Raw genomic sequence first — 12,795 nt, 5'->3', positions numbered from 1 at the left:
ATCCGACTCTTTCCTCAGCAATCTTAACTTCTATCCACAACTGAAATATGAGATAAATGTTATTAGCAAGGCACGGCCAAGACTTCAACTGCAACTGTTACGAGCTGCCCGTAATGGTTGTTCAAGTGTCAAGTAGTTTGCTCACATAGAACATATACAGATATTATCAATCAAACCAGTTATAAATCACTAATTAATTCCCAGACCTTACACATTTCTGCTGTTTTCTCATTATAATGGACTTCCACTGTATACAAAGAGTAGATCGTAGGTTGTTATGTTAAGACATCAATGACAGAGAGAACCATATAAGATGAACAGAGAAATAGTAACAATCAAGACATGAAATAGTCTGTTAGAAAGACAGAGCCAGAGGAGGCTGGATTACTCCATGAATGTGAACTGAACATTTCTATTCTGAACAGTAACAGCTTCTTTCACATTGTAACGTAATAATATTACCTGTGGCCAGTGCATTCCTGTAGGTAAGTGTTGTGACGTGCCAAGCAGCTTGCGAATGCCGATTCAGGCACCTGCGGACCCCATAGTGGAAGCAACCCATTGCATTTTGTATTAGCATTTTGTAATGCTGCTGACTCCCACTCGTCACGAGCACGTGCAAGTCTAGATACAGACACAAACATTTTAGACTTATGTTATGAACCTGTGCTAAAATTAAGCACATATTAAGGAAAAATAAAACCAATGTTTCTGTATATGTTGGTAACAATCTAGTGTACTATTCTTAAAGTGACAAGACAGACATCAGATTTATATTTCTGGTAGAACAAGTTATCCATGCCATAGATAGATAATTTTGTTAACACAAAATAATAAAGATACACTATAACAATTACAAAAATACAGAACATTTATACACACCAATATTAGTAAAAAAAAATTTCATAGCAGAAGCCTTATCTCCTAGCACTTGTTATGTACCTGATTTCAAATTCCACAACTTTATTACAAGATTTAAGTAGGTACCATCCAGTAAATTAAAGCAGAGTCTATGGATAGATTATTCATTAGAAATATTTTCACTTAGTTAAGTATTAAGCAGTAAATTCACTGTTACATGTGTGTTGTGGTGGTTTGCCGGAGTTAAAACCCTGTTGGCAGCCCTGCAGTATGGAGGTTTAAATACTCCATCCCCATATGATATAAGTTAAGGAAACAGAGTGTGAGAATGGAAATTTAACTTAATTTGGCTTACAATCAGGTACAGTGGTTGTCTCTTGTAATCAATAACAAATCTTAGCTTCTCAAGGACTTCACTTCAATGAATTATTTAACTTACCTGACAGCAGCCATGTGACAGTCAACATGGACCACATTAAAATGTGTGACAGTGCTGTAGCCAACTGTCTTCCTGGGTTTAGATTCAAACTCCTCTACATTACACCTCTTCGTAAATGTGTATACTCCCAATACTTTGCTGGGTTGGAACTTATATCCCTCCCGACAAATCACACATACAAGACCAGTCTCTTCACCAAGATCTTCCATCAGAAGTGTGCTTTTTGCAGTTACCTGGAACATTATAAAAGGTAGCACTGAATAATCAAACATCAGACCTCAAGTGTAGACCTCACCAACTGTGACTACTGTCAATACCTGTCCCTTCTCATTGGTGCGCATGCCTAAAGCCCCAAGCTGTTTCTCTCGCATGGCCATAGCAAGACGTTTCTTCTCAGCACGTGTCTGTTCTCGAACATCCTCGATGCGACTTGCCACCTTGGTATGTGCTCTGAGTGCCTCTAGCAGATTCTCAGCAAGTGAACCTACATGTTCATCCGAAGATACTTGTTCTAAACGATGGATGATAGGAATACAGTCTGTGGATACTGCCAACTGTAGGAAAGACAAGGATGGTTTTATCACTGTGTGCAAATAGAACAGTATTCAGAATAATGACAAGAATAACACAAATTTAAATAACCCTTTTGTTGAAATGCTGAATTTGAGAGACACCTCATCTTACTATCCAGACTAGAATAGACAGTAGTGGTGAAAAATTACAAATCTTTACACATTAATTGAAAATTGTGAGATGATCTGAATCTTTATTTCTTATATAAATTAATGGGCCATGACTTGTAGTTCTTATATGTTAGATGAAAATCTTACAATGTCTAAGAGTTCTTACATATTAGCTAACAACCACAATATAACTCTGAATTCTTACGCATTGACTGAAGGCTGCTACGTAACTCAAAATTCTTCAATGATGACTAAAAGTAATGACATTATTATGGAATTCTTGCAGAGTATGAGGGAGTCATGACATGACTCACAATTTTAGTGCTACACTCACACAATGTTGTATCTTATGTTACACAACACCAAGATCAATATATATCACATACTCAACACTTCTGTCCAGCATAATGCAAGGTTGTGAAATAAATTACTAGTGTACAAAAATAAAATGATCAGGAAAATATTCCTTGATAAAGGAAAGTAAAATAAGCATGTTACTTTTAATATCACATAATAAGGAAGACTGCTTTCAGTGGAGGAAATGTTTAGAAAGTGACCACTTGTATGATCGAGGATATGCGAGGACAACATTAAGATGGATCAGATCTGTCTGTTTCAGTACAACAAACTGTCAGCCATGTGACATCATGTCTGAAACTTATGATGTTAATTACTTTCATACGTGTATTATACATATTAGATATGTTACCACACATCTCTCACCTGAGTGGGCTCATGTTCAGTAGCAAGCCCTGTGAGGAAGCGCAAGATGTACTTTAGAGCTGGCTTTGAAATGAATTCTTTCCAATCATCACTGTCAGTTCGCATTAATGTGGGCTTCACACATGGTGCATGCATCTGCAAGAAATCAAAATACATCAATAGCAGAGACAAAATTTGTTCCTTTTTTAACCAACATTCTATCTTTCCATAAAATTTGTTCTTGGGTCTGTTCTTTTGCATAATCTAAAACTGCTAAGCAAGCTAAATATAGATAAAAAATCTATCACTGACATGAGTTACAGTTTACCACAGTGACTGAAGACATATGCTACACATGCACAGCAATAAGATCACCAAAGGATTTAATATGTAAGATTTCATATAAATGATGTGTGACTGTAAAGAATGTACTGAAGATTATAAATATGAAGATATAAAATCACACAACTAGTCACAGTTACGAGTCCAGGAATTTCAGTCATTCAGAGCCAATATGCCTATCATTTGCACAAAATTAATATTGAAAACATTAACAATCCAATTAGTTTCCATTAATTTTCTTAAATAAAAAGCAATTGATAATCATACATATTGTCTTTTGATATGCAACTTACGGTGTTGTATTCTGATGCCTAAATTCAATTAGTTTTTATTCCATTTTAAATAACAGCTGATTTATACTTACAAATATTCTCTTCTGATATTCTACTTAGTATAATGTATTCCAATGCCTAAATCCAACTATTTTACATTCCTTTTTTTTTTAATAACAGCTGACTGATCATCATAAATATTTAATGATATTCCACTTACTGTAATGTATTCCAATGCCTGTCTCACAATGCCCAGTGAGATTATGTGATCTTTCAATGTATTGCCAATAGCATTGCGTTCAATACCTGCTGTCAAGATGCACAAAAGCTCTAGCTACAAAACAAAAATGAAGTTATTACAAGAGTATGGACTGCATGCACCTGAATTCAGAACATCCATGAAAGTTGTTAGATTAACCAAAACATGTATGCATGAGGTATCAATTTTTCTTACATATATTCAGTTCATAATGGCCAAAGCAAGGGGATACTTTTTCAGAACACATTTTTAAATTCTGCTCTAGAAAGTCTTAGAAAATACAACAATGTTTGAACTGAATGGTTTAAATTTATACTAATACAGAATTGGTGAATGAAATCTGTCGGGGGAGAACATCAATACTGCAAATGATTTGTTTACAAGCAAGAAAATAAATGTATGTACAAGTAAATATAGTTTGACCCAAATTAACATATTAAATTCAGAAAGAAAAAGATTAATGTATCAACATGTTATGAAGCCAAAATCTGCAAGAGGTGCAATAAAAATTAAATTATTTCAACATCTTTACAGATTTAAGTACCTCAAAACAACATTATCAAACTCAACTGAGGTCACAATGAATGTATTCTGAAAATTTGATCAGAAAACTTACACTAATCAATCTCATTCAAAAACATCAGAGATCAAGATCCAGTAAATAAAGCAATTTTTTCCAGCTGTTTTCTATGGTTCTGAAAGGTCGTCTCTTGAGTTAATTAGTTAAATTCTAAAGAGAAAATAAATAATAAAATTTGCAGGTGTGAAAAACTTATATGTTAAATCTGCAAGATATTGTTCTTCATCAAACTTTTTCACACTGTTTTCTGATTTCTGATGGTCATTTTACATTTAGATCTGGATAGGCAATATCCAACACTGGTTTAAAAACCCTACGCCAATTCTGAGATAATTCTTTGTGCATGCCATTACAAAATTATATTTTTAATACCTTGTGCTCATCCTCCAGGGAATGCTCAAAATCAAATCTGTTGAAATCAGTCACAGATGAAAAGTGATCACAGAGAAGTGCCATCTTCTCAGCATTTCCGTAAGTCAATGCTGCTAAAACACGTGACAGATGGAGGAGGACAGCTGAATTGCTGCGTACACCTTGGGCTGTGGTACAAGTCAGGAGAGCTCTGATATGTTCACTGCCTCCAAATGTTTGTGAGAAATGCAAAAAGGACTCTAATGGCTGAGATGCTGCCTTTGCAAGAATTGTTTCCATGATCTACAATTCAGAATACACAGAACAGTCATAAAGGTACTTCAATTTTTCTCTCACATTTAAATAAAATGTTTATAGTGCAACACGAGAATTTACAAAATTTGGAAGAATGCTAGTCCTAATGGGAACTCATACTATAAAAAAGGTTGATATACATAATTTTCAAGACCATCTCCTACCTTCTAATTACATATATATGGCATAATGGGTTAAAAAAAATAATGTGGGTAGGGTTATCATGGAGGTATGAAAATTGTGAACAAAAATACAACATTCTTGACACCTTTAGCATTATCTGAAATGAGAAGTTACAGATTTTTCCACCATTCAACTGATTGCTTATTATAAGCCATCTTTTGTAAGCAGAAGTCTCAGTCACTATACGCTGTGTGCTTGCAAGTCACAAACATATTCTTTCTCAGTTTGATAGCATTTAGAACAGGGTGCTGAGAAGAATATTTGGACCTAAGAGGGATAAAATAACAGGAGGATGGAGAGAACTGTACACTGGTGAGCTCCATAATTTGTACGCATTACCAGTTGTTATTAGGATGATCAGAACAAGGATGACTAGATGGGCAAGGCATGCAGCACATTTAAGAGATGAGAAATGCATATAAAATTCTTGTTAAAAATTCTGAAGGAAAGAGATCACTCTTAGGACCTAGATATTGATGGGAGAATCATATTATAATGGATCTTTGGGAAGTAAAGTACGAAGGTGCAGACTGGCTAGGGACAAGGGATGTTCATGGACATTTGTGAACACAATAATACACTTATTCTGAGTTCCATATGAGGTGGGGAATTTTCTTGACTAGCTGACTGTACTATCAGCATCTCAAGAGGGACTCTACTACATGGAATCAGTTTATAAAATATGCATACTTATAGAAGCTGGTGATCCAACATAAGTTTACTGTAAACAGAAAGTATTAAAATACAGTATAATCAAAAGGGAACTTACTAGACATTAATTTATTAAAGCAGAACTAGCCAGCTGCAGCAAATGGACTTATTTACTCCTCAACACATTGCAGTGAATGAAATGAAGTTAACACAGAAGTGAGTGTAACATGAAGAACTTACATCAAGTAACTGCTCAGTAATGGCTGCTTGTAAAGCATCAGTCTCTCCTGCAAGGCACACCTGTAAAATGCCCAGGAAGATACCAATGGCACCTAGTTCAGGCTGTGTAAGGACTTCCTGGTTCCGCTGGACTTTCACACACAATCTAAACAACTTCAGCAGAACTTGGAGTAGTGGTCGAGCACGGTTGATATCCTTGATGGCAGACAATCGATCCAGCATGATCTAAAACATAACATTTAGTATAATAAAACACATTTCAGTCTTCAGTAAAGTACAGTGTTCAAGGCATAGTAGCTAAATCAAAAAATAAAATTTCATTTTACCAGTCACTGGATGTACATCATTTATCAATCAAATACTGACACACAACAAAGGTAACTAGAAAGTATCTTGAAACTTGAGGCAGTCCTAAATACAGTCAAACCTCAATACAGCACCCCTCTCCATACCACCCATCATACTTCCTTATTCCTTAAATAATTTCATAGACTCCCCTGGTAAAATGCCACCCCTGCCAGTCACCAGATGCCAACATCTGTGACAATACAAAGATATTGTTAAGCATATTAAGCATTCTGTGTTAACAAATAAAATAATAGCAAGAAATGTAAAAGAACCTACAGTAACACCTATGGCGGGGTCTGCAGAGTCTGTTTTTGGCAAGAATCTGCTTTCAGTTGCTGTGATGAAGTTTTCACATTTTACTTACATTATAAACTTGTATAATTTTTGCAATCTGAATGTGATTCACAAAGATAATGCTGCAATAAACTGTATTCCTGTCAACTTTGACAGATCACACTATTTATCTCCAAGCATATACTGCATACAAATTAACATCAATGAGGAACTACAAATGTTAAGTAAACAAGTCTCCATAAAAAAAATTAGCCCAGTATGAAATAAGTCACTATATAAAACACAGAAATTTTAAGAATTTGGAAAAATTGAGAAAGTCATAAGGACTGCTCAGTATAGTCTGACCAGCCAGAAAATATCTATTACATTTTTACAAGTCAGTCGAGAGTAGTGACAGTTTCTATGGAAGCTCAAATTCAAATTACTATGGACAGGCTGCTAAGAATATGGAACATATACAATCCAAATCATATCTGTAAGACTAGAATCATACAGCTGACTCTCATGTTTTGAAAACACATTTAAGGCACAAACCAACCTAAATTTTGCATCAGCTCATATGCTAACCTATGAAGTAATTATTTTCTGGAATCTATGTTCATAAAAAACTCAGCATACATATATAAGTGTTATTTAACAAACCTGCAGGCCTCCACAGTCAGCCATCACATTGGCCATTTTGTATACCTCCTCATTATTCACTTCCTGCTCACTCTTGGCATATAATGTTTCCACAAACTCCTCAGTGGCATCTCCTAGTAGACCCCTCATGCGGTAAACCACACGCATGACATCACCCTCAGCACCTTCTGCAACCCATACTTTCTTGAACACCTTAAACAAAATTAAAAAGGAACAGGGATTAAAAATGATCCCCAAAACACTGCAGTTGAATCTTCTAACATTCATAGACACATATGATGTTTCTGAAGGCAAAACTCTGTTCACAAATAAAGACCAGAGCTTAGCCAACACTATTCCAATGAACCAAGTTTGATAAATAAAGTAAAGTTTGTTCCACTATACACCATACAGGCTATTGGGGTGAGGTATAGCTCCTCTCTTTCTTGACCTCGGCACTAGATGGGGGTGAGTGGTCAGCATCATGCCCCGGCCGGCTTTACCCCCGGGAAAGGACCCCCGGTACCCACTGTAGAGGAGGCTGGGTGGGCCCCAGAGCCGGTCTGGATGCAGAGGCTAGAGGAAAAATCCTCTGCCCCCGCCGGGGATCAAACCCCGGTCGTCCAGCCCGTAGCTAGTCACTATACTGACTGAGCTATCCCGGCTCATCCAAGCTTGATATGCTGACTTAATAATATGAAATAAATTAGTAATGTAAAAATCAAGAAAACTAATTCAATAAAGACAAAGTTATCCCTGGTGGTTGACTAAGCACCAAGCCTTGCAAATGTATGGGGGAGATAAACTATACAAGCAAGTTAGTTTCATATGCCAACACAGATTTATTCCTGAGACGAGAACCATGGACCCACTGGATAGAAGGATGGGTGCAACCCAGAACCAGCCTCAATGTTGTGGTAAAGAGAAAAATCCTACCCTGTCAGGATGCATTCACTCTCTGGAAGAAAACATTTTTTCAAAAGAAAACCAAACTGTTCTTACCTCTCGCACTGGCAAGTCCAGACTGATAATTTTATTATTTACAAGCAGTTCCATGCCATTGTCATCTTCCAACAGTGCCACCAGTTCACAGTCTTGACAGATCTTATTCTTCACATCTCGCATGAGGGGACCTAATCCAGGTTCGGTACTACTGTATGGATTTCCTAACATACGGCCCTGAAGTCATAATGATATAAGTAGGAATATAAGACACACAACTCATATATAAAAGTCTTACAGATTACAAGTGAATTTAAAATATGCCATGACCACTTCCACATTCATTCAAATTCACTATTCATACAATCTCTCATTTGATGCTATATAACATATGTAGTTTAGAAAGTAGGCTAGATTTATCTAGCTCAGAACAGGGTTTGATAAAGAGAACCTTTGCATTCCATAATAGAAGAAAATTTCTTGACTATCTGAGCAACTATCATCATCTCAGAGGACCCCAGTCCAAGTAGTTTGCACATACAATATCATAAGAAACATTGCCAATACAAAACAGAGGCTGCAACTATACCTGCAAGAAGTCTTCTTGCTGTGGGTCCTTCTCCAAAGTGAGGAAGAATTCACCCACATCATTTTCCTCTGGGTATATTATAGAACACAGTCTTTCAAATATGAACACAGGAGTGCGTACATCCTGAGGGCTGTACTTCTGAACCGTCTCAATGCAGATAGCCATGAATGCCTTTGTCTCCTGTTCTGTACCTGTAAACCACATAAATACCATTATCACATCAATATAAAAATGTTACCATCAGAAGTACTGTCACATTAAAATCACAAGTACTGACAGTGACTTAATACGATGAAGTCTTTTCTGGTGAGTGTCACTAGCACTTTTACCACAATTGGCCTTCTGATCCAATTTCATCACTCCTTAAAGAAGCTGGTATGCTTCTAAACCATAAATGAAAACTCAATGAATACTCATCATAACAATTTCATGACCAATATACTATAACTGGTAGTGCCTCCATGTCCAAACATGATAAGGATGACATATTCTGGATGCCTCAACACTTAGGGAGTGCTATCTCTGTAAACATCACAGTAATAGCTGTGTTGTTTTCAAGACATCAGAATTATGAAACAATTAATTACAATCAAGCAAATGGACTAATGAATAACATTCAGTCAATATAATGAATATGCCATGGACTGGATAAATGGGGTTTGATTCCTGGGAGATGCGGGTATTTCTTCCCTTCACCACTGCATCTAGATCAGCAGAAGTCTATCATGCCTCCTATCCTGTGTGTATCAAGTGTGCTTTCCCTGGGAGTAATGCCAGAGACTGAGAGTGACAACTCACCTCCACCTGAATGTGTGGCACTATACATCCACATCTCCATATATCCTCTAGAATGTATCTATATCTGTAGTTAATCATGGCTCTGGAATAAGTCTGCTCAAAACAGGCCATCTTACACTGTACCAGTCCATCTGACCTCTGACTGTAACTCAGATGAACCCCTGGCTCCTAGCTGTAGCAAATATAGGATATCATATGAACTATACATACCTGTCGTCATCTCTTCTAGCAATTCTAGTAACTTTTCCTGGGTATCATCAATGAGTCGTGTACGCTGAACCACCAGACGTCGCAAAGAAAGATAACCATTCAGGACAGCACCAACTAAGCGACCTTTATATTGCTGTTTTATGCTATCTTGTTCCAGGAAAGATGCTAACAGTTCAGTCAACATCTTCAGTGCATATCCTGCAAAGACAAGCATGTAAGTAGCAGGGAGGAAACAAGAATAGCTCTGTCCAAGGGATCCAACAAGTACAAACCTTCCTCCTCACCACCCACTAACAGAACCAGATCCAGTTTCAAAAACAATGTTTGGGAAAACTAAAGACATTGGACATCCAAAATAATGATCATATTTATAGCATCCTGCAATGCAAGTCTGGTTTTTCAAAAGTATTAAATACTAACACTGAACTAAGTGTGTAATTCTCTTGATTACAAGAAATTTTTGTATAAACATATGTAACAGTGTGTGTAAAAGCGATACCCACATTTCAGTGCACAAATAACTTTTGATGAATAACAGTGTATTAAGACTACAGCAGTAATTATACCTGAAGAACAAGAGTATACCTTGAGCAAGGTCAGAAGTGAGTGTTGTATCTTCTAAGCGATGTAGTTCTTGTATTTCCCGAGTCACCAATTCTGCCAAGTGTAGCAGTACTCCACGTACTGCTAGGTACTGTTTCCATGGTGGTGGCTGCACCAGACTTTGGTATAGAGACAGGAACTCAGCTGCACTCTCTCCTGCACTTCCCAGTTCTCCCAAGAAACCAGTCAGAAGGTCCAGCACCTAAAATTAATGTAAATGTACACAATGCAAGACAAAATTGTTAACACAATATAACTAAAAAAAATCCTTAAAAACATGTTTGCAATTGCAAGCAGTAATATGAAAAATGTGTCCAGAGTGGGATATGACTGTATGACCCCTGCACAAGAGCCTGGAATGCCAGCTTGTGAGGTACACTGCATTTCATTAGTAGACCAACAATGACTAAATGCAAATTATAGTTGTGTTCTGAAATGAAATAAAATGATAAAAAAATAAAATTCTACTCATTACTAATGTGTGTGTTGAAGCAAATTTATTTCAAAATATAACCACAACATGCACTTAGTCAACACACACACCACCATAATATGAAGCCACTTTAGGAAAATTATAAGAGCACTCTATTTATATAGAGCACATTACCAAAATTCAATACTAGTAGCAGAGCACAATCACAACAAGAGTCCAATCTCATTACAAACAGAAAACTGGTAAGAATTTGAAGATGTCTAGGTTACATTTATTAAGAACATATACACACACTGCCTATTAGCAACTTATCAACAACATAATTTTAAACACTAACAGAACTTTAGCATTTTTATATATATTTTATGTAATGATGTTAAGTTACATTCGCAGTACACTTCTCAATATCTATGTTAAGCATAAAAAGATCTGATGATGGCATACAATAGATGCTGAGAGAGGGGGGGGGGGGGGATGAAATCTTTGGTGAAGCTGGAATCAAAAATTCACCAAGAGAATTGAAACAAAAATTACTAGAATAGTCTGGCCATGTAAGAAAAATGTACAGAACAGGGATATCAAGACAGGCATCAAAATTAAAATTTAAAATAATTAGGCTCATAGGGTGATCCAGAACAAGATGGCTGAGCCAGGTACTAGAAGCATATACACAAGGCACAAAAGGCTGGCAAGAAATCAAAAACACAAGACTCTGGGAGGAGAGAAGATACTGGAGACACTTCATTCACTGACCCATATAAAATAGAAACAATGCCAGAAGACCTAAAATAAATGTACAGTTCTCCTGTGTTTAAAGACCATATCATGAAGAGGTATAGGGGAGAGGAAGTAAAGCTCCAGGTATTCTTAACCTCCACTAGATGGAAAACAAGTATACCTAGTATAAAAAGAATTACAGCCATCATAACATTTATTTACCTCTCTTTTGCGAACAGGAACTTGGCACAAACTTTCCAACATGTTACAAGCCACTTGACGTGCAAGACGAGAGCTTGGGTTGAAAAGCACCTGCTTTAACCAGGCTGCATCAGTCAATTTTAAAGGTATAATGCCACATAGGCTCTTTTGACGCCAGCGATGACCATATTTCTCCATCAAATACATAGCTCTTGCTTCTTCCTGAAACACGACAGAAAACATCTCCTATTGCATGCAACAAATCACTCACCTTTTATGGGAACAAGAGGTATATTATTGTGTTCACAAAAGCCTACCAATGCAACCTAACCTGAACCAGAAGAATCCAGTCCATATCCTCAAATTCTATATTTTTATGAAACATCTTAAAATTCTAATTTTAATCTAAAAATATTGAAATATTCCAGCCAAAAGTCAAACAAAATGCATCTGTGCTCCTATGCATCCAAAAATGCACAACAGCACACATCTATTTTCTGTAATTTTAAAAAAGAGGATTTGTTTTAGCCTCTCATGTTGACATTGGAACAGCACACTACTGTCCATGGAACAGCTGTTTAAATTTCAGTGTAAATATTCTGCGATGGCAGCAGCCAGGGGCCCCCTGCCACATCTGTAACACAGCTCAATTATGTATCAAACTACTGACTCCTGTAGCTGTTGAGTCAGCACATTAAAATGTATTGAATTTCATAAGAATGTGAGATTTCAGGACCTCGTGGTGGTGAGTATGATGACAGCTGTCTTCTGGGTTGTTGCTCTATGTAGTCTAGTAGAAGGTTAACTTACTTCAGACTACATGTGCAACAATTAAGAAGACAGGCACGTTATTTCAAAATAAGTTGTGTGTGATGATCAACAAGACAGTGACTTGACAGTTCAAGGATTGAGACTTTCAAGCCATCTATTGATGATAAATTGAAATACAGAACCTAGGAAGTTACCATGAGTGTAACTTCTTGTTGCCCAGAATGGCTAGCATCCTATTTCATGAGTGTGACTTGATACTCCAAAGCATGTGGTTAAGTGGATTATGATTTTTGAATTATTTAATGGTGTTTTCTCAACACGTTACCAATTGGTAGGATGACTTAATAATGCAGTTTTGACATATTTAAGGAAATATCTCATTTTCTGGAG

The 12,795-nt window shown here is 36.6% G+C and overlaps 1 protein-coding gene across 2 annotated transcripts in view; it reads right to left on the bottom strand.

The window, feature by feature from the left end:
- Nucleotides 1–12,795, bottom strand: part of poe (E3 ubiquitin-protein ligase-like protein poe) — an 87,208-nt gene that overhangs the window by 4,248 nt on the left and 70,165 nt on the right. For both annotated transcript variants that reach the window (XM_087340379.1, XM_087340380.1), the window contains exons 69-81: nt 11,656–11,856; nt 10,266–10,485; nt 9,681–9,878; nt 8,673–8,863; nt 8,144–8,320; nt 7,163–7,354; nt 5,879–6,103; nt 4,511–4,792; nt 3,520–3,633; nt 2,707–2,841; nt 1,618–1,854; nt 1,301–1,533; nt 463–624 (exon numbers count right to left, since the gene is read on the bottom strand). In XM_087340379.1, coding sequence (XP_087196505.1) covers nt 463–624; nt 1,301–1,533; nt 1,618–1,854; nt 2,707–2,841; nt 3,520–3,633; nt 4,511–4,792; nt 5,879–6,103; nt 7,163–7,354; nt 8,144–8,320; nt 8,673–8,863; nt 9,681–9,878; nt 10,266–10,485; nt 11,656–11,856 — 2,567 coding nt within the window. The remainder of the gene's footprint in view (nt 1–462; nt 625–1,300; nt 1,534–1,617; nt 1,855–2,706; nt 2,842–3,519; nt 3,634–4,510; nt 4,793–5,878; nt 6,104–7,162; nt 7,355–8,143; nt 8,321–8,672; nt 8,864–9,680; nt 9,879–10,265; nt 10,486–11,655; nt 11,857–12,795) is intronic.

The sequence above is a fragment of the Zootermopsis nevadensis genome, unplaced genomic scaffold (assembly GCF_977971745.1).
Source record: "Zootermopsis nevadensis isolate Lab colony 2312 unplaced genomic scaffold, Znev_1.0 Znev_ptg000061l, whole genome shotgun sequence".
NCBI classification, from domain to species: Eukaryota; Metazoa; Arthropoda; class Insecta; order Blattodea; family Termopsidae; genus Zootermopsis; species Zootermopsis nevadensis.
Note: the sequence above shows the minus strand (reverse complement) of the source record. Positions and strands in the feature narration are given on the sequence as shown.